Here is a 21,853-nt window from a genome sequence, read left to right as displayed (position 1 = left end):
GTGTCAGCGTGGGTTCTCTCCGGGTTCTCCAAAGTTGTTGTCCAAAGACATGCAGCTTAGGTGCATTGAAGACTCTAAATTGCCCGTAGGTGTGGATGTGAGTGTGAATGGTTGTTTGTCTCTATATGTCAGCCCTGCGACAGACTGGCGACCTGTCCAGGGTGAACCCTGCCTTCGCCCATTGACAGCTGAGATCGGCTCCAGCACCCCTGCGACCCTTAACTGGATAAGCAGGTTACAGAAAATGGATGTATTTCAGTAAAACCTTGAGGCGTTCCCTCACAGGCTTCTATAAACACTACAGGCCTCATCTCACTGAGCTGATTGTGTCAATGTCAACGTGTAATTTGACACAGTCGAGTGTCATTGTGTGAGCGAGCTGATCACTCAGTGGGCCAGTCTCCTGTGATGATACCTGCCTGCTGCACCATGAGGGCTAAAGCCTCAGACATGCACAGCAAGGACTGTGTCAAAGTGGCCGTCAGAGTCCGACCGTTCAACAAGGTCAGTGTGCAGTCATTGAGTATGATGTTTACTATTCACTTTAAAAAGCTGTCATCAGATTATAATTTTATGCAATTTCTCCGTTCTTAATTTGCCTGATGTTTTCCTAATATGTTTGTAATGCAATGTACTGTATTCTTATATCACATCCACTGACTTATTACAATACACTGTGATATACTCTGATGGAACCTACAAGTTTAAAAGTGAAACATGCAGAGAATGCCTTGACATGACAAACCTTATTGTAATAGTGAATAGCAGCATTAGTGTTAATAGTATACAAACTAGAGTAAATATTCACACGTGTCAGTAAACAATCAGGATGATTTGACTTATACACATGTTTTATTTTTTGTCAAAAAAAAGTTGGCAAAGCACAAATAGAGTTTAACTTACTTAAAACAACTTAAAATACAACAAATAATTGAGTTAAGATAAGGATGGAGTATGTTATGCTCAGGGGGAAATCCATGAATCTGGTGACAGCAGGTATTATTTTAAACTATTTTTTTAAATTCTTGCACTAAATTGTTAGATTATCACTTAGTTGATATCTCCATTTTTGTGCTTTTAAAGAAGAATTAAACATCAGTCCTCCTTTCACTTCCACCCATTTCTCTTAAAATCCAAATTTAAACCCCCTACATCCTTGCTCTCTCCTTTACTCACCCTCCCTCATTTCTTACACCCATTTAGAGGGAAAGGGATGCAGGCAGCCGATGTATCGTCTCCATGGTGTCGAGCTCCATCACCATCCAGGACCCGCGTGAATCCCAAAGCCGTCGTTCCTTCTGTTTCGACTACGCCTACTGGTCCCACAGCGGCTTCGCACGAGACCGCGGCGGCCTCTACGTGCCTGAAGAACCCGGGGGACGATACGCCGACCAGGTCAGCTCCAAGGCATCCTGTTAGACCAGGCAAATAGTTTATATATTCATTAAAACTGACAAAACATGGTGGACCGTGTGCAACAAGCATAATGAACATAGAAAATAAAAAAAGTCCAGCCAGAACAGACCTAGAATGAGTTTGAGCAAGACAATACTGATTTATAAGCTCATAAAATATAATCTATCCCCAGAACAGTGTGTTCCAGGACCTGGGAGAGGGAATACTGGAGAATGCACTGCAGGTAACAATCATTTTAACTGGAGTTTCATTCACATTTGCTCGTCAAAACTCTGCGTTTTTGCTCCCAAGCAGATTTTGTTCTGTTCCAGTTGCCTAAATCTATTTTAAGAATCTGCTGTCTCGCAAATTAAGATATTTTCTAATATAGAAAAGTCCTGAAATAATGTCTGCAGGGTTACAACGCGACACTGTTGGCTTATGGGCAGACGGGCTCAGGGAAGAGTTATTCCATGGTGGGCTATGGACCTAACAAAGGCCTGGTTCCTAAACTCTGTGAGCGGCTGTTTCAGGCCATTAGAGAGAACCAGGACACCAGACAGTGTCAGGTAAAGAGTGTATGAGGCTGTTTCACAGCACTAAGTGTCATATCTGTGAGGTGCTTTGGTTGTGAAAATTTCTAAATGTTTTTGTTCTTGATGTTTACACAGGTGTTTTTCAGTATGTTGGAGATCTATAATGAGCAGGTAACGGCAGAGGAAAGCAGCTACAGTCATCTTTATTTTTCTCTTTTACTTCCTCTGATTTGTTTTGTTTTTGTGTCTAACTCTTCTTTCTCTGGACATTACATTCATTAAGAAGTCACTATCTTGGTAGATGATGCTCCCTCCTTCCTTTAGCTCTGCATAATTATTTTTTAGTCTCTCTCCTCTCTGTCCAGGTGGTTGACCTGCTGTCCAGGGGGTCTCGTACTCCAGGAGGTCTCAGAGTCAGAGAGGAGCAGCAAAGAGGCTTCTACGTGGAGGGTCTTCGAACAGTCCCGTGTGACAGTGCACCGCAGGTAGAGGGGTCGATGGAGAGTTTATATACAGAGAGAAAAACCTCTGAAGGGGAGCACGAAAAATAACTGTCTTTGTTTTTCGATCAACTCTATTAGCTGTGTCCCGCCAGTTTTGTGATCATAGAATTATGATATAAGAAAAGAAATAAGACCTACTAGGAATGTTTAGGGATATTTCAGTATGCTATGTAAGTGTTTTGTATTTAGAAAACATCATGTTAAAGTGTGAACGTTAACATGTAGGTGGAGCAGTTGATGGAACAGGGGACGAGGACCCGAACGACTGCTGCCACTAACATGAACGCCAATAGTAGTCGCTCGCACATGCTCATTATCCTCCAGCTCAAACAGGTGAGTGGCTCCACTTTCAGCCCTGCTACATAACACACATTCTCCAAGATTTACATGTGTCTGGCCCAGTATCACCGCTGTTAAAAGTCACATTATTTTTTCAAACTAAGTTATGATGCTTGTGTCTGTTTCTTTTAATATGTCAGGATACTATCTTCAGGTTTCTTCCAGCATTTGTTATTGACTTACCTGTGACTTTCTGTCAGATCTTTTCCAAAGAGAGCATCACAAAGCAGTCCAACATCAACCTGGTGGACCTGGCTGGCAGTGAGCGTCAGCGGTCGTCAGGGTCGGAGGCTGACAGACTCAAAGAGGGCACGGCCATCAACCTCAGCCTCACCACCCTGGGCAATGTTATCAGGTCAGCTTGTTGTTAAGGTCAATTCAGTTTCCATTCAGTTTGATTTATCAGTATCATTCACATCCTTTTCTCTCCTCCAGCTCCCTTGCTGATGTGGCGGTGGGGAAGAAGGTCGTCCACATACCCTACAGAGACTCTGTTCTCACCAAGCTGCTGCAGTCTGCCCTGGGAGGCAACAGTCGCACTGTTATGGTAACATAAAAAATTGTGCTATCAAACACTGATGTCTAATGTTAAGTTTTGTAGTTATTCCTATCATCATTCAATTTTCAAGATTGCCACACTGAGCCCTGCTGATATCTGCTATGAGGAGTCTCTGTCAACCCTGCGCTATGCTGAGAGGTACAACAAACCATTATAACACATCATGAATTCAGCAGGATGCCACCATAATATAAAACACGCTAAAATTCAACGCAAAATGTCTTTCTGACTCCTCCTGCTTCCACTGTCTTTTCTTTCTTCTTGGCCTATTACTCTGTTCAACCTGCACCTTACGCACACTCATCACTTGTAACCTCCCTCACATCTTTAGGGCAAAGCGTATCCAGAACCGAGCAGTGGTGAACGAGAGTCCCACTGAGCGTCTGGTTAAAGAGCTGAAAGCTGAAAACGCCAGACTGCTGCAACGACTGAGCCGACTGGGCCAGGAGGGACGCAGAGCCAACGACGAGACCAGTAAGACTCACTTTTTGAATAGAATAGAAAAGAATAGAGTGGAATTCAGCAGTCCAGGGTAAACGTGTGTTTGTGTTTGTGTATGCAGAGGAGCTTCGTCAGCTGCTGACCCATAATGAGCTCCAGATCAGAGCCATTCAGACTCTGTGGGAACAACACCTGCAGGAGGCGCTGAAGGACTGGGAGCAGCAGTATGCTAATATCACACAGGTGCACACACAAACAGTCAAACACACAATCTCATACACACACTCAGGATTTAACGTCGTTTCAGATGAGCTTCGGAACACATAAGCACAGAATGTTATTGCACTTGTTAAGGTATTGTGTTTAAATACATCTTTTTACATGTACTAAGTGAATATTTTTCAGCTCTTACTTGTCACTCTGTTCCTCTCCCTCACTCTCAGGAGAGGAGGATGATGCAGATGCATCCCTACATCCTGAACATCAACGAGGACGCTCAGCTGTCGGGGGTGGTCAAGCTTTTCATTCAGGAGGGTAACTCTGTCTCCCTCTTTATATCTTTATATTGTGATTAATGTCTCACTCTCTAGTTCAGTACACCTTGTAGATAAGGAGGTATTGGGAATGGAGATTGCCACAGTAGGCTAGAGAGTTGGATGTCAAACGTCACAGAGCAGCTTTTGCTACAGTTATTAGCGTGTTTATTACCACTCATTAATACTGTTTAGTGTTCCAGGTGAATGGGACATCGGACTGTGTGACTCTTCCCAAAGATCCATCTCTATCAAGGGCTTAGGGTGAGTTTACATCACATCAAGATAACATCAGTAGAACATCACAAAGCCACTCAACAGACACTCAACAGTCTAAACAGGATGTCTGATAGTGGATGAAAATTATGTTATTGATAAGTGATCTGTCTTTCTACATTGCTGGGATAGGCTGCAGGCCCTGTGACCCTTTTAAAAAATAAGCAATTTAATAACATATTAGTTACACAAGTGTCTTCTTTGCATCTTTATGTTCCTACACATACATTTATGTTTGCACATCTTAATGGGATTCTGTGTGTCAGGATCCAGGAGCGCCATGCTGTGTTCAGGAATGAACAGCGCCGGGTAACACTGACCCCGCTGGCAGGGTCAAAGGTCATTGTCAATGGCAACGCTGTCTTCCAGACAACTGAGTTGCAGCACCTGGTGGGTGTCAACACGTACACAAACTTAATGATGTCTGTGTGACATGAATATACCTACACACAACCTATTTCCCTCATCTGTAATAAAAAGTGTTACAAAAAAGTCCAAGTATTATATTTTATAAATATATCATATAATATATTATAATATACTATGTAATTAAAAGTCATAGTCAAATATGTTATAAAAGTGTAGAAAAAAGGCCATAGTGTAGTGTGTCATAAAGATATCATAAAATATCATTGCATAGTATGTTATAAAATGTCAAATGTAATTTATAGTAAGTAATAAAAATAACACAAATAATGCAATTTTATGTATGTTATAAAAATGTTTTTCTCCTTTTGTCTTCCTTAAGGATCGTCTCATTCTCGGCTCTAACTGTACCTATCTGTTTATTGGTTATCCCTCTGAGAGGGGCGGTGACGACTGGAGTCGCTATGACTACGACTACTTTCAGTCTGAACTGGCTGCTGCTGAGGGCATCCACCTGGGTAAGCAGGAGGATAAACAGCCGGAAGTAATGGAGGTTTAGGTTTTTGAAAGGAAACTCATTAGATATTATTTATGTATCTGTGTTTAGGTGAGTCCAGTGCTGGATCCAGTCAATCAAACCCCAGTCTGCTGGCCGTCTTCTACGACTACATCAAACTGATGCCCATGGTGGCTGAGGCCAACCAGATGAGCCAGGAACTGAACAAGGTAACACAAACGGATGCAGCATGTTTTTAAGGAACTAATTCTGGTTCATAAGTTCCTACTGGAGGCAGTTATGTTTGTAAATCCAAAAAATATACATACATTTTTGTTTTCACGGTCTCATGTGGTCATCGTTATGTATTAACAATTAATAAATGCCAACTCTTTATCAAATGCAATACTTTAAGGGGGTGCAGTTTAAGTTGGAAATCAAGAATCTGGCGTTGTCTGATTCAAAAGGCCATGATCTGCAGAAAGAGATTGTTGTCAGAATCACCTCTATGGGAAGAAAACAGGTTGGTATATCTCTCTTTCTGTATTGTTTCTTTCTGTCCCGTACACTAGTTCATTAGCTCTTTTATAATTCCAATTTCAATCTAGGTTTGAGATCAGTTCATGACTTTTTGTTCCTTTGTCTAAACTATTTTCACACTTACTCCCCAGGTATGGATGTGGTCCAAGGCCAAGTTTGTGAACCGTAAATTCCTGATGGAAGAGACCTACCAGCAGCATCAGGTTGAGCAGAGCGGAGACAATGTAATTATAAAGAGAGAACGTTGTAGTGAGAGACTATTTTACACATCAGGTTCTGCACAGACTACAAGCAAACTAACTTATTTCAGAAACTTTAAACAAAAAGTGTTTTATGTATTTATCTGTTAAGCTTTTCGGCTTGAAAACCAGTAATATTTTAATAGCGTAAAATAAGTGAAAGGGGCAGTGGAGGAGACTTGCAACTCCATAATCATAGAGAGAGTTGCTTCAATGTTAAAAAGGATTGCAGCTTGATTAATGGCAGCCTGACTTAGAAATTTTAAAATACTATTACAATGTCCGCACAGTCAATCCTCACTAGCTTTACCATTAACAGTTTTAAATTAGAACAATGACTTTGTATTTGATCCGTCTTTGGTTCTTGCTGTCAGAGAGTAGAGGCTCTGTCTACAGCTGCTTTACCCAGAGATCAAGACCCTTTCTGGGATCCTGTGGAGCCTGTGCTTCTGGGCACTGCTCACCTCTGGCTTCAGTCCTTGGCCTTCCGCATCCCTCTGGAAGAGCAACTTGAGGTACACTGCATACATAACACACATCTGTCAGTATTGTCAGATGGTATTGTAGGGGAGCACAGAGTCATATTTAGTTGATAATCTCTATCTGAAGGTGCTGGGGTCAGAGGGCACAGAGGAGGCCATTCTGCAAGCACAGCTGGTCCCCTGCACCTCCACTGGACTGTATGACACACAAACACACACACACACACACACACACACACACACACACACACACACACACACACACACACACACACACACACACACACACACACACACACACACACACACACACAGATGCACACTGTGATTAACCCTAATAAACACATAGAGATATTAAAAAAATATATTTTAAAAAATTCTGACCTTCCAGCCCCATGGGTGAGGATGACATTCTGATTGACCCGTCTGAGTTACTGGGTCGACGACTGGACTTCCAGCTGGTCCTGGAACAGTGTTGTGGCCTCCGCTGGATCAGAGAAGCCCGCAACAGAGGGGTTCAAATTGGGTAAGGCATATGGGGCAACATGTAGAGGCATGGAAGGCACTGAAGTGTCATGATAGAAACAGAAAATATAAATGTTCTTTGGATTCAATACAGCCAGAAGTGAGAAACTGCTCTTTTCTCTTCCCTCTATCTCAGTTTCAAGTTATTTAACTGCAGCCAGCCCCTCTACTCTCCGGCTGTGTGGCACAACGTCAATCCTCTGTTGGATCACAGAGTTCACTTCGCCTCCCTCCACACCTCCCAACATCTGTTAGACTACCTGCAGAGCAGCGCTGTGGTGCTGGAGCTGTGGGGCCTTCAGGGTGAGGATGATGAGATGGATGGATGATTGGGCAGGACTATCCATATTTTTAATTTTATGTAAATATTTACTACAACAGTTGCATGTACAACAAATATGTTGTATAGAAGTATAAGGTACACATTTATGAATGCCTTATTTCACTCTGCTGTATTATTCTATTTCACAGCAGCAGCCCAAAATTGAATTAATCAGATATTACTCTGCCGTAATGCCTCCCTCAGACACTCAGAGTGGGATGAAATTTAATTATTTTTTCATTTTGCACACCGATGTTCATCTAACACCATAGTTAGAAACTTTTCATCTTATTACTATTTAACTAGAAATATATACAATAGACAAAATAAACAGTCAGAGGTATCATTAAAGCTGCTGATGTGTGTTGTTATCTGTTCCAGAGGGTTGTACTGACCTGATATCATCTCTGGAGGGAGTGAGGATGACTACAGAGGGCATCTTTATCATCGAGGAGGCAGGTCCAACCGACACCGCAGTGAGTTTGATGTTGTGTCTGTATTCCTGTGTCTAGAATGAGTTTTCACTTTGACGTGTTTCTAAAGCTGGGTAAGACACTGCAACCTAATACATTTTGCATTTATCTTACTGTAAGATACATTGTAAGACAGCATAATTGTAAAATCATAGATCATAAGGTAATAGAGAGATTCCCACAGCTTAAATGAACAAGCATGAAGTAATTTTGTATCCAAAGAACAAATAATGAGGCAAACATTTCGATAATTGTCCTTATATAAATCTGTGTGTTGTTGCAGGTTGTCGACTCCGCAGAGCTCAGCTGTTCAGTGAGATCTCTTCAACAGGACTTGGAGGAACTGAAGAGTGAAAATGCTTCACTGAGAAAAGAAAATCATAGTCTGAGAGAACAACTCAACACAGCTAGGAATGGTAACTAAAACGTACATAACACACACCAAGACTGGGCTTAATATGCTGTAATTGACGGACATGATCTGAACATTTTTACATGGCAAAATATTCCCTTTCATAAAATAAAAAAAATAAGATATTATGTCACATTTTCCCTCTGTGTGTTAGGTGGGGAGAATGTGCGTGGTCGTTCTGTGCGTCCCAGCTGTGATGCAGAGTTTGCTCGTGCTCTCAAAGTTTTCTACCACAGCATGACCTCAGTCAGGGGTCAGCTGCAGCGCCTGCGCAGACACAGGCCCAGTGTACGTATCCATGTCTGTCTGCAGCGTTAGTATTAGTGAGCATTACAATAATAAAGCCTTTGATAACCTTATTTAAACCTTTGATAGCAGTTAATCAACAGCGAGCTATAGAGAAAAATTAACAATCGGGCACACAAACTGACTGGATGAAGAAAAGTTTGAGTAAGATTACAGTGAGCTCCCCACAGTAACCGGTGGGGATTTAAATACTTTTTCTACTTAAGTTGCTTAAAACAAAGATTGTTCTTTGAGCTTGGTATGTTTGAAATGTGATGAAACAAGTAATTCTTACTAATGGCTGAAAGTTTCAGGGCGTTTAAAAATGGAAACTTTACAAAAGTCAATTAGAAGTTTTCTACACTTTTTGATATAACAATTATATTATTAACAATCATCAGTTCTTATTTTTTTAGAACTTATTTATTTTTTTGTATTTTTTTGGGCCATTATCTGAAGAAGTATGAAGTCAAATTAAGAGTGAGCTGCTGATATTAAGCCCTGGAGTATGTGTATGGTTGCATATGTATGGTTAACTGTTGACGTTAGTCTTAAAGTCATGTGATCCTGTGGTTTCCAGGAGGAGTCCGACCTGCTGGGACTCAGACTGTTTGTGGACGAGCAGAGTCGTCTGCTGAGGGATTTCTCTGAACAGCTGGAACAGAGCGTCTCAACACTAAAACAAGATGTAGCCGCCATCGTCCGCCGGAAACGAGAACGATCGGGCATCTGGTCTTGAGTAACCGTTATACAAATTATTAAGGAGGTGAATGTCTCTGGTCATATCTAACAATAACATCTTTATTTTACAATGTAAACTAAGTGTGTGTATGTGGAGGTGTAGGTTGAAGATACTGCCATTTTTAAGTATCTGTTTCCAAAGTTTTACATACTGCTGTTTCAAAGAGCTCCATAGTGTTGATTCTAAAACCACAACATTATGTTGTTATTGTTGAAACCAGCTTAAGAAATGTGGTCACTGAACTGAACTTTTACATGTAATTGAAATTTGCAAGATCCACAAGAGCCATAAGATCATTTTATGTAAGTTTACAGATTAAGACTAGTTACATTAAGTAATCAAGGAAAACAGTTTTACTGAATATGTTACATTTTGCATAATGTTCAAGATGGGTCACATTTGACACAATTAGATTTCTTTTTTATTGAAGGAGCAGCCGTTACTTCATCTGTGAACAGGAGGGTATTAAGATGCCTCAACCACAACACCATCACCAGGTGATGTAGCAGGATTAGTCAGAAAGAATAAATACACATTTAGTATTACCAGAATAAAAAAAAAACCCAATATGAAGTCTATAAAATGTTTATTAGACTGCATGTAAAAGAAGTCATTACAGTCCCAAACTGCAAATAAATTAAAAGGCAAATACAACTCAAGTTTCATATTCACAATGTTATTGTATTTTTTTTAACAACATTGATAACGTCATATTTTCAAGCGACTGCATTACATCACAGCATTACATCAGAAATCAAGGAGCAAGGAAAGCTCTTCTTCCTCATTCCTTACTTTGCTGGGCTAATAATAAAGATCACAGACTCAGGTAAACTAACAAGAATGAGATATTTAATAGCTGAAAAGGAGAGATTTCCTCTTGAGTTCGATGGCAGTGTTTAACACAGCATCTCTCATTGTAATGTCCAATTCAGAGGTAAAAGCACAACGGTTATTGTTCAGTCACGAATTGAGAAAGTACAGACAGTTGCTGTAGGTCCAAAAAAAGATGAGCGTGGGCACATTTGCAGGAGAGGCAGAAGGCAGATGTGAGGCAGATAAGTCATCAGATAGGAAAGAGCATCTATGTACAACACATGAGGGCAGGCAACTGACAGTAGGTGGTTGGTCATGAGAAACTAAAAAGGTTTAGACAGACATATATGATAAGATAGACAGAGAAAGATAGAAGAGAGGCAGCAGTGAAAGGCCAAAGAGTTAACCAAGTACCTTTAAACTGAAGAGGTAGACTGGAAAAAACACAAAACCAACTGTGGGAAGGACAGACAGCTATCTAAAGATATCCTACTGATATATCTGTGTGTGTGTGTCTGTGTGTGTGTGTGTTAGAAGGCAGAACCCATGAGTCAATTAAAGTGTGTTTGATTTGGGATACATTTTACAGAACTTGAGAAATAAGCACCACCATTTTTACAGAACTGATGTATATCATAACGTTTGTGTGCATGTACAGAGAGGGCTGAGGTTACAGGTGAGGTAGGTTAATAGGGTCTTTAGGGATTTGGAACAAAACACAAATTTAAGAAAAACATTAACAATATACAGTGCACTTCCTGTAACATTTACTCAAATGTAAAATAAGGTCAGAACATGTATCAATTTGTAATTAGCAAACCCTTCTCTTTCTACAGTTTCACTGCCATTTGTCTGCACCTCTTTAGGTAAGTCTGAGTTCTATGTTTGAGCGACAAGACAAACAAACACGAGCAAAGAGCATGTACAGTAGCAGTTCAGGTACATATCAAGTACAGTGGTGAAAATTACATTACAAAAACCACTTACCAACCTTTCAGCCTTGTCTATGGATAATTTCAGAATACAAGCACTGTTATCAGTTTTCATTTTTAAAGTCCTCTCCAGTCTATAAAACCATGAGGCTTGATTGGAGTGATGCACGTGTACCTGAATTTGGGTTACAGTTCTCTGGATGTCAGCTATCTTTTTTCAGTACTCTAATTCTTTTTATCTTTTGGATTCTATGACATAGATTGGCTGGCTGACAAGTGACGTAACACATAATCAGCCAATTAAATTCTCATCTTGCTTTTGTCTTAAGCTGCCTTCTCTATCTGTAAAGCTAAATCCTCTATGCAGAAAAGTCAAATCTTACATGTTTTTGGGAGGCCAAAAAGCAGCTTGAGCTAAAATAAATGTTAGTGGTTGTATAAGTGTACGCACATTATTCCACCCAATCAGGTCCGTATTATATCTCCATCTTTCTCCGTCTGAAACAACACCTTTACATTCTGGGTTATCCAAATAGTTCAGCTCCCTCCATCATACTGTTTCCATCAACACTGGAGGGGAGAATTTAAGTTTCAAACATATATTACCACTTTTGTCAAAAAATGTCACTAATTCTCTCTCACACGCACTCACTCAAGCTTTCAGCAGCAGACAGACAATTTTCACAGTATAAAAATATTCACTAAACCACAGAGAGGTCCACGATTTCACATTAAGCCCATATTTATCAATCTCTGATGCCACACAGATAAAAAATGTTAAGAGCTGTAGTCGAACAAGCAAACAAAAATTGGGAATAATCAAGTCTAAGTCAAGACTGAGACTCAAATAGGTCAACTTTTATGTGAGACATTACCAAGAGAATGGGCAAATCAGTTAACATTGTTACAAAAGCAATACTCGGCAGTGTTCACACATTTAATGATATTCATGTAAGTCCTGCAAGATGGTGAAAGATCATGATTTGGAAATGTCACCACCATAAGTCCAAGTGTTTTTGTCCATGAAGCATGATGACTTCTCCTTCCCAGTTGTTCAGTGTTTCCTATCCAGGGCTAGCTCTGGTTTATCTGGGCACAACCAGAATAACTGATACCTGAATAATGTCAGCATCACTGATATCCCCAAACGTCTGAGGAGATGGACGTATTCTTGTTGGCTCAGCCTGTTTAAGTCAAGCATTTAGGAGTCATTTGATGTGAAAATTTAAAAAAATGAAGTAAACAAACTTCAGTTTTTCAGTGAACATTTTAACTGAATCTATGAGAGATCTGTCAAGTTCACTGACTGAACTGTGTTAGCTGCACTGCTATCGAATGATCAGCAAGGAAATAACGCCCACAATCACCGCCACAGGACTCACTGGTACATTCTCCACCTTCATAGAAGAAAACACGTTAACACTAAACAGACGGGTGTGTATCAGCAGAGGGCAAATCTTCCTTTAAAAAGGCGTCGACCACATCCATACAATAATATCTTCTCAGGCACTGGTGCTGTCTTTCTCAGAAGCTTGGCTGTCACATCCCATTGTGCCGTGGGTGATGAGGGTTGTTGGGGCCTCAGATATGTTTTGCTGGCTACTGTGCCTTGAGCCGTCTATCTGATGGAGGCTGCTGTGAGTGGAGAGCGGGTGGTCGAGACGTGGCATGCTGCCATGGAAACTGCGCGCCTCTGTACCTCGATAAGCCACAGTATCACTCCTGAGAAAAGAGAGGCGAGATTGAGAAAGTCTCAGTTTCATCTTTTTTTCACAACTTTTGACAGAAAAGGAGGACGTGATGGATTTTTTTGTTCTACCTGTCGTCACGAACGCGGCGCAGGCTGCCGTGGTAGCTGGCCTTGCTGTGGACGCTGCTGGCCTTACTCCTGGTGGACGTGGGGTTGCCGTGGTGAGTTCTGATTGGTTCATCAAGGTCGTCTATGACAGCCAAGTGAGTGGAAGAGGCGTGGGTAGATGTGCCCTAAAGGAGGATGAAAGGTCGGATGGATATAGTAACTATTGGCATTACACGCTGATCCCAACAAGGGCTATTTTATGTATTATGTCATGGAAATGTAAAAAAAAGTAAAGTTTGTCAAGAAAATGTAAAAAAAAAGTAAAGTTTGTCAAGAAAATGTAAAAAAAAAAAAGTAAAGTTTGTCAAGCATGTTGTGAAAATGTGATAAAATATCATAGGTTTAAAAAAGATTTTAAAAAGTCTTAGTATAGCATGTCAAAAAATGTAAAAGAGAAGTCATCCTATAGTATGTAGATTACAATCATTAAAAGTCTATAAAGTATTATAGTATGTCTTGAAAAGTAATAAAACAGCCGTAAAAAAATATAAAAAGTAATTAAAAGAAACACATAGATTAAAACATATTTTAAATTCGTCATCCGTAACCGTTTATTCGATTTAATCCCAGCTCACATTCACATCTACAGACAATTTAAAGTCATTAATTAATCCAACCTGCATGTCTGTGGAAGCAGGAGAATTTAGAAAAAAACCATTTTGAGTACAGTGAACATGGAACCTTCAGCAGACTGGGATCAAACCCTGGCTCCCTTTGCTGTAATGTTTAGTTGTCATATTGTAGTATTTCGAAAAAGTCATGAAAATGTCAACGTATTATTTGTTGAAAATAGTCATAGTATAGTATGTAGAAAACAAGTCATAGTATATTATGTCGAAAAAAGCCATAATAAAAATGATAATGCATTTTGTTGAAAAAAGTCATAAAAAAGTAATCGTATATTGTGTCAAAGAAAGCCATGATAAAAATTATAATATAGTTTGTTGAAATAAATCATTAAAAAGTTATTGTATAGTATGTTGAAAAATATCATTAAAAAAGTCATAGTATACTGTGTCGAAAAATATCATGAAAAAAGGTCATAGTATAGCATGGTGAAAAATATCATGAAAAAAGTCATAGTATAGTATGTTGAAAAATATCATGAAAAAAGTCATGTATAGTATGTTGAAAAATATCATGAAAAAAAGTCATAGTATAGTATGTTGAAAAATATCATGAAAAAAAGTCATAGTATAGTATGTTGAAAAATATCATGAAAAAAAGTCATAGTATGTTGAAAAATATCATGAAAAAAAGTCATAGTATAGTATGTTGAAAAATATGAAAAAAGTCATAGTATAGTATGTTGAAAAATATCATGAAAAAATCATGAAAAAAAAGTCATAGTATAGTATGTTGAAAAATATGAAAAAAAGTCATAGTATAGTATGTCGAAAATATCATGAAAAAAAAAGTGAAAAAAGTCATAGTATAGTATGTTGAAAAATATCATGAAAAAAGTCATAGTATAGTATGTTGAAAAATATCATGAAAAAAAGTCATAGTATAGTATGTTGAAAAATATGAAAAAAAGTCATAGTATAGTATGTTGAAAAATATGAAAAAAAGTCATAGTATAGTATGTTGAAAAATATCATGAAAAAAGTCATAGTATAGTATGTTGAAAAATATCATATAGTATAGTATGTTGAAAAATATCATGAAAAAAAGTCATAGTATAGTATGTTGAAAAATATCATGAAAAAAAGTCATAGTATAGTATGTTGAAAAATATCATGAAAAAAGTCATAGTATAGTATGTTGAAAAATATCATGAAAAAAAGTCATAGTATAGTATGTTGAAAAATATCATGAAAAAAGTCATAGTATAGTATGTTGAAAAATATCATGAAAAAAAGTCATAGTATAGTATGTTGAAAAATATGAAAAAAAAGTCATGGTATAGAATGTCGAAAAATATCATGAAAAAGTCATAGTATACTGTGTCGAAAAATATCATGAAAAAAATTCATAGTATAGAAAAAAGTCATAGTATAGTATGTTGAAAAATATCATGTTGAAAAAATATCATGAAAAAAGTCATAGTATAGTATGTTGAAAAATATCATGAAAAAAAAGTCATAGTATAGTATGTTGAAAAATATCATGAAAAAAAGTCATAGTATAGTATGTTGAAAAATATCATGAAAAAAAGTCATAGTATAGTATGTTGAAAAATATCATGAAAAAAGTCATAGTATATAGTATGTTGAAAAATATCATGAAAAAAGTCATAGTATAGTATGTTGAAAAATATCATGAAAAAAAGTCATAGTATAGTAAAATGTTAGAAAAAATATCATGAAAAAAAAAAAAGTCATAGTATAGTATGTTGAAAAATATCATAGTATAATGTTGAAAAAAAAAGTATCATGAAAAAAAAAGTCATAGTATAGTATGTTGAAAAATATCATGAAAAAAAGTCATAGTATAGTATGTCGAAAAATATGAAAAAAGTCATAGTTTAGTATGTTGAAAAATATCATGAAAAAAAGTCATAGTATAGTATGTTGAAAAATATCATGAAAAAAAAGTCATAGTATAGTATGTTGAAAAATATCATGAAAAAAAGTCATAGTATAGTATGTTGAAAAATATGAAAAAAAGTCATAGTATAGTATGTCGAAAAATATGAAAAAAGTCATAGTATAGTATGTTGAAAAATATCAAAAAAAAAGTCATAGTATAGTATGTCGAAAAATATGAAAAAAGTCATAGTATAGTATGTTGAAAAATATCATGAAAAAAAGTCATAGTATAGTATGTTGAAAAATATCATGAAAAAAAGTCATAGTATAAAAAAATATCAAAAAAAGTCATAGTATAGTATGTTGAAAAATATGAAAAAAGTCATAGTATAGTATGTCGAAAAATATGAAAAAAGTCATAGTTTAGTATGTTGAAAAATATCATGAAAAAAAGTCATAGTATAGTATGTTGAAAAATATCATGAAAATAGTATAGTGTTGAAAAAAAAAAAAGTCATGGTATAGAATGTGGAAAAATATCATGAGAAAGTCATAGTATACTGTGTCGAAAAATATCATGAAAAAAATTATAATATAGTTTGTTGAAATAAATCATTAAAAAGTTATTGTATAAAAATATCAAAAAAATATCATTAAAAAAGTCATAGTATAGTATGTTGAAAAATATGAAAAAAAAAAAGTCATAGTATAGTATGTTGAAAAATATGATAGAAAAAAGTCATAGTATAGTATGTTGAAAAATATCATGAAAAAAGTCATAGTATAGTATGTTGAAAAATATCATGAAAAAAATCATGTCATAGTATAGTATGTTGAAAAATATGAAAAAAAAAAAAAAGTCATAGTATAGTATGTTGAAAAATATCATGAAAAAAGTCATAGTATAGTATGTTGAAAAATATCATGAAAAAAAGTCATAGTATAGCATGTTGAAAAATATCATGAAAAAAGTCATAGTATAGTATGTTGAAAAATATCATGAAAAAAAGTCATAGTATATAGTATAGTATGTTGAAAAATATCATGAAAAAAAGTCATAGTATAGTATGTTGAAAAATATCATGAAAAAAAATATGAAAAAAGTCATAGTATAGTATGTTGAAAAATATCAAAAAAAAAAGTCATAGTATAGTATGTTGAAAAATATCATGAAAAAAAGTCATAGTATAGTATGTTGAAAAATATCATGAAAAAAAAAAGTCATAGTATAGTATGTTGAAAAATATCATGAAAAAAGTCATAGTATAGTATGTTGAAAAATATCATGAAAAAAGTCATAGTATAGTATGGTTGAAAAATATCATGAAAAAAGTCATAGTATAGTATGTCGAAAAATATGAAAAAAGTCATAGTTTAGTATGTTGAAAAATATCATGAAAAAAAGTCATAGTATAGTATGTTGAAAAATATCATGAAAAAAAAAAAGTCATAGTATAGTATGTTGAAAAATATCATGAAAAAAGTCATAGTATAGTATGTTGAAAAATATGAAAAAAGTCATAGTATAGTATAGTATGTTGAAAAATATGAAAAAAAGTCATAGAAAAAAATATCATAGTATAGCATGTTGAAAAATATCATGAAAAAAAGTCATAGTATAGTATGTTGAAAAATATCATGGTAAGAAAAAAATCATGAAAAAAGTATAGTATGTTGAAAAATATCATGAAAAAAAGTCATAGTATAGTATGTTGAAAAATATCATGAAAAAAAGTCATAGTATAGTAAAAATATCATGTCATAGTATAGAAAAAATATCATGAAAAAAAGTCATAGTATAGTATGTTGAAAAATATCATGAAAAAAAGTCATAGTATAGTATGTTGAAAAATATCATAGTATAGTATGTTGAAAAATATCATGAAAAAAAGTCATAGTATAGTATGTTGAAAAATATGAAAAAAAGTCATAGTATAGTATGTTGAAAAATATCATGAAAAAAAGTCATAGTATAGTATGTTGAAAAATATCATGAAAAAAAAATATCAAAAAAAGTCATAGTTTAGTATGTTGAAAAATATCATGAAAAAAAGTCATAGTATAGTATGTTGAAAAATATGAAAAAAAGTCATAGTATAGTATGTCGAAAAATATGAAAAAAGTCATAGTTTAGTATGTTGAAAAATATCATGAAAAAAGTCATAGTATAGTATGTTGAAAAATATCATGAAAAAAAGTCATGAAAAAAAAAAGTCATAGTATAGTATGTTGAAAAATATCATGAAAAAAAGTCATAGTATAGTATGTTGAAAAATATCATGAAAAAAAGTCATAGTATAGTATGTTGAAGAATATCATGAAAAAAAGTCATAGTATAAAAATCATGAAAAAAAGTCATAGTATAGAAAAAATATGAAAAAAAGTCATAGTATAGTATGTTGAAAAATATAGTATAAAAAAATATGAAAAAAGTCATAGTATAGTATGTTGAAAAATATCATGAAAAAAGTCATAGTATAGTATGTTGAAAAATATGAAAAAAAGTCATAGTATAGTATGTTGAAAAATATGAAAAAAAGTCATAGTATAGTATGTTGAAAAATATCATGAAAAAAAGTCATAGTATAGTATGTTGAAAAATATCATGAAAAAAAGTCATAGTATAGTATGTTGAAAAATATCATGAAAAAAGTCATAGTATAGTATGTTGAAAAATATCATGAAAAAAAGTCATAGTATAGTATGTTGAAAAATATGAAAAAAAAGTCATGGTATAGAATGTCGAAAAATATCATGAAAAAAAGTCATAGTATACTGTGTCGAAAAATATCATGAAAAAAAAGTCATAGTATAGTATGTGAAAAATATCATGAAAAAAAAGTTAGTTCTCCCCATGAAAAATATGAAAAAATATAGTATCATTCATAGTATGTTGAAAAATATCATGAAAAAAAGTCATAGTATAGTATGTTGAAAAATATCATGAAAAAAAGTCATAGTATAGTATGTTGAAAAATATAGTATGTTTATGAAAAAAAAAAAGTCATAGTATAGTATGTTGAAAAATATCATGAAAAAAAAAAAGTCATAGTCATAGTATAGTATGTTGAAAATCATGAAAAAAGTCATGAGAAAAAAAGTATGCATAAAAAAATCATGTCATAGTATAGTATGTCTCTGAAAAATATGTTGAAAAAAAAAAGTCATAGTATAGTATGTTGAAAAATATCATGAAAAAATCATAAAAAAGTCATAGTATAGCATGTATAGTAAAATGTAATGAAAAATATCATGAAAAAAAGTCATAGTATAGTATGTTGAAAAATATCATGAAAAAAGTCATAGTATAGTATGTTGAAAAATATCATGAAAAAAAGTCATAGTATAGTATGTTGAAAAATATCATGAAAAAAAGTCATAGTATAGCATGGTGAAAAATATCATGAAAAAAAGTCATAGTATAGTATGTTGAAAAAAAATATCATGAAAAAAAGTCATAGTATAGTATGTTGAAAAATATCATGAAAAAAAGTCATAGTATAGTATGTTGAAAAATATCATGAAAAAAAGTCATAGTATAGTATGTTGAAAAATAAAAAAGTCATGAAAAAAAATATATGTCATAGTATAGTATGTCGAAAAATATGAAAAAAGTCATAGTATAGTATGTTGAAAAATATCATGAAAAAAAGTCATAGTATAGTATGTTGAAAAATATGAAAAAAAGTCATAGTATAGTATGTTGAAAAATATGAAAAAAAGTCATAGTATAGTATGTCGAAAAATATGAAAAAATAGTCATATAGTATGTTGAAAATTTAGTATGAAAAATATCATGAAAAAAGTCATCATGAAAAAATATCATAGTATAGTATGTTGAAAAATATCATGAAAAAAGTCATAGTATAGTATGTCGAAAAATATCATGAAAAAAGTCATAGTATAGTATGTTGAAAAATATGAAAAAAAAAGTCATGGTATAGAATGTCGAAAAATATCATGAAAAAGTCATAGTATACTGTGTCGAAAAATATCATGAAAAAAAGTCATAGTATAGCATGTTGAAAAATATCATGAAAAAAAGTCATAGTATAGTATGTTGAAAAATATGAAAAAAGTCATAGTATAGTATGTCGAAAAATATGAAAAAAGTCATAGTTTAGTATGTCGAAAAATATGAAAAAAAGTCATAGTATAGTATGTATGAAAAATATGAAAAAAGTCATAGTATAGTATGTCGAAAAATATCATGAAAAAAGTCATAGTATAGTATGTTGAAAAATATCATGAAAAAAAGTCATAGTATAGTATGTCATGAAAAAAGTCATAAAATGTTGAAAAATATAATTATAAAAATCAAAGTATAGTATTTTGAAACATATCATAAAAAAAGTCATAGTAAACTATGGTGAAAAATATGAAAAAAGGTCATAGTATAGTACGTTGAAAAATATGAAAAAAAGTCATGGTATAGCATGTTGAAAAATATCATTATAAAAATCAAAGTATAGTATGTTGAAACATATCATAAAAAAAGTCATAGTAAACTATGGTGAAAAAAGTCATAGTATAGTTTGTTAAAAAATATCCTGAAAACAATTCATAGGAAAGTATGTTGAAAAATATGAAGAAAAGTCATAGTATAGTATGTTGAAAAATATCATGAAAGAAGTGATAGTATAGAATGTCGAAAGAAGCCATAATAAAAATGATAATATATTTTTTTGAAAAAAGCCCAAAAATTGTATAGTATGTCGAAAAAAGTCATAAAAAAACTATAATATAGTATGTCGACAAAAGTCATAAAAATATATAATATAGTTTGTTGAAAAAAGTCATAGTATAGCATGTTGAAAAAAGTCATAGTATAGCATGTTGAAAAAAGTCATAGTATAGTATGTTGAAAAAAGTAATTGTATATTAAGTCGAAAAAAGCCGTAATAAAAATTATAATATGGTATGTTGAAAAAAGTCATAGTATAGTATGTAGAAAAAAAGTCATAGTATACAATGTCGAAAAAAGCCGTTATAAAGATTATAATATGGTATGTTGAAAAAAGTCATAGTATAGTATGTTGAAAAAAGCCATAATAAAAATGTTATATATTGAAGCTGTCATTACCAACAAAGGCTTTTGTACGAAGTATTAAATAAATTTCAGTAAGCGTGTTCAATACTTTTTCCCTGTGTCATTCCATTTGATTACACATCACCTAATTTCTGAACTTATTTGTTTGGTTTTCTTTGTATGTATGGATTACTTGGGTTGTTACCGACATCTGGTGAAAATGTCATGTCAATAGCACCTTTAGAAATATATTTACTGAGAAAAATGGTGACGTGTTCAATACTTATTTTACCCGCTGTATGTATTATGTCATGAAAAAATGCCAGAAAAGTCAAAGCAGAGTATGTCATGAAAATGTAAAAAAAAAAAAGTATAGTGTGTTGAAAAAAGTCATAGTATAGTATGCTATACTATGCTAAACGCTTAATGTATCCTGTTGTATAAAATCCTAAATATACAACAACTGCTATCCTGCAGTCCTACCTGGGTGGATGTTCCTCTGGACTTCCTGACGATGGGGGTGTTGGGTTCACGCAGCAGGGATTGGGCAAAGTCTGGCTGCTCCTGCAGCACCTGGCGAGACTCGTTCACCCCACTACTGCAGAGAGGAGGGTGAGGGAGGGCAGGGGTGAAGGGTTTTAAGAATGGGAGACAAGAGGAAGGTTTGGAATTTAGTCGTGTGTTTATGTTTGTGTGTGTGTGTGTGTGTGTGTGTGTGGGTGTGTGCGCCGCTCTTCTTACTCTTTGCGTCTGCGTCCATGCAGGAAGTTGGCCCATTCAAAACAGGTCTTCTTGCTGCCAACCCAGAACACAGAGGGGATCCCCACCACCAACATCATCAGATATTTAATTAGGAACAAAACCATGGCTGGTCGGCTGGTCTGCTCCACCTAAAGAATGAGAAATATTATACTCATAAAACATACATAAATACAGACTGAAATGTACAAGAGCTAGAGGAAAATAAAGCATGTATTATTGCATATAAGTATTGAAATACTGGACAAATATTTCCTCAACAGTAACATTGTAAAGAAATATGAAATACTTAGGATGCCACTGTAACTACTTGCACATTAAGTAGACTAAAAGTATCCAGCAGTGACAAGCGTTTTAGCCCAGTCAGTCAGTTTGGATGATGGAAGAGGGGGGTAATCCTAGAAAAACCCAGCTGCTTCAACAGCTGAACTGCAGTTGTGGAGTACAGCAACGGGGGTCTGTCTTGAACTATACAGTATCTCCCACTAGAGGGCAGGAGTTTACAGCAGTTGTGTAGATTGAGAGGA

The 21,853-nt window shown here is 34.5% G+C and overlaps 2 protein-coding genes across 4 annotated transcripts in view; one reads left to right on the top strand and one right to left on the bottom strand.

Annotated features, from left to right (window-relative positions):
• Positions 1-408: 408 nt before the first annotated feature.
• kif28 (kinesin family member 28) lies at positions 409-9,461 on the top strand. The gene is made up of 27 exons (XM_054617011.1): positions 409-504; positions 1,204-1,395; positions 1,589-1,639; positions 1,812-1,964; positions 2,067-2,102; positions 2,297-2,416; positions 2,660-2,767; positions 2,974-3,128; positions 3,209-3,320; positions 3,403-3,470; positions 3,664-3,806; positions 3,895-4,016; positions 4,217-4,307; positions 4,510-4,570; positions 4,849-4,972; positions 5,331-5,466; positions 5,556-5,674; positions 5,860-5,967; positions 6,116-6,208; positions 6,598-6,738; positions 6,833-6,903; positions 7,097-7,231; positions 7,367-7,533; positions 7,934-8,028; positions 8,309-8,441; positions 8,592-8,725; positions 9,303-9,461. Exons 1-27 carry the CDS (start codon positions 409-411, stop codon positions 9,459-9,461), a joined length of 3,123 nt encoding a protein of 1,040 aa, XP_054472986.1.
• A 3,109-nt stretch (positions 9,462-12,570) lies between these two features.
• LOC129099846 (frizzled-3-like) overlaps positions 12,571-21,853 on the bottom strand; it is a 34,539-nt gene continuing 25,256 nt past the window's right edge. For 2 of the 3 annotated variants that reach the window (XM_054609257.1, XM_054609266.1), the window contains exons 8-11: positions 21,309-21,457; positions 21,051-21,165; positions 13,029-13,192; positions 12,571-12,931 (exon numbers count right to left, since the gene is read on the bottom strand). In XM_054609257.1, coding sequence (XP_054465232.1) covers positions 12,712-12,931; positions 13,029-13,192; positions 21,051-21,165; positions 21,309-21,457 — 648 coding nt within the window. In that variant the 3' untranslated portion in view covers positions 12,571-12,711. The remainder of the gene's footprint in view (positions 12,932-13,028; positions 13,193-21,050; positions 21,166-21,308; positions 21,458-21,853) is intronic. The other variant, XM_054609274.1, reaches the window with a different exon arrangement.

Source organism: Anoplopoma fimbria, chromosome 2, assembly GCF_027596085.1.
Source record: "Anoplopoma fimbria isolate UVic2021 breed Golden Eagle Sablefish chromosome 2, Afim_UVic_2022, whole genome shotgun sequence".
In the NCBI taxonomy this organism is placed as follows: Eukaryota; Metazoa; Chordata; class Actinopteri; order Perciformes; family Anoplopomatidae; genus Anoplopoma; species Anoplopoma fimbria.
Note: the sequence above shows the minus strand (reverse complement) of the source record. Positions and strands in the feature narration are given on the sequence as shown.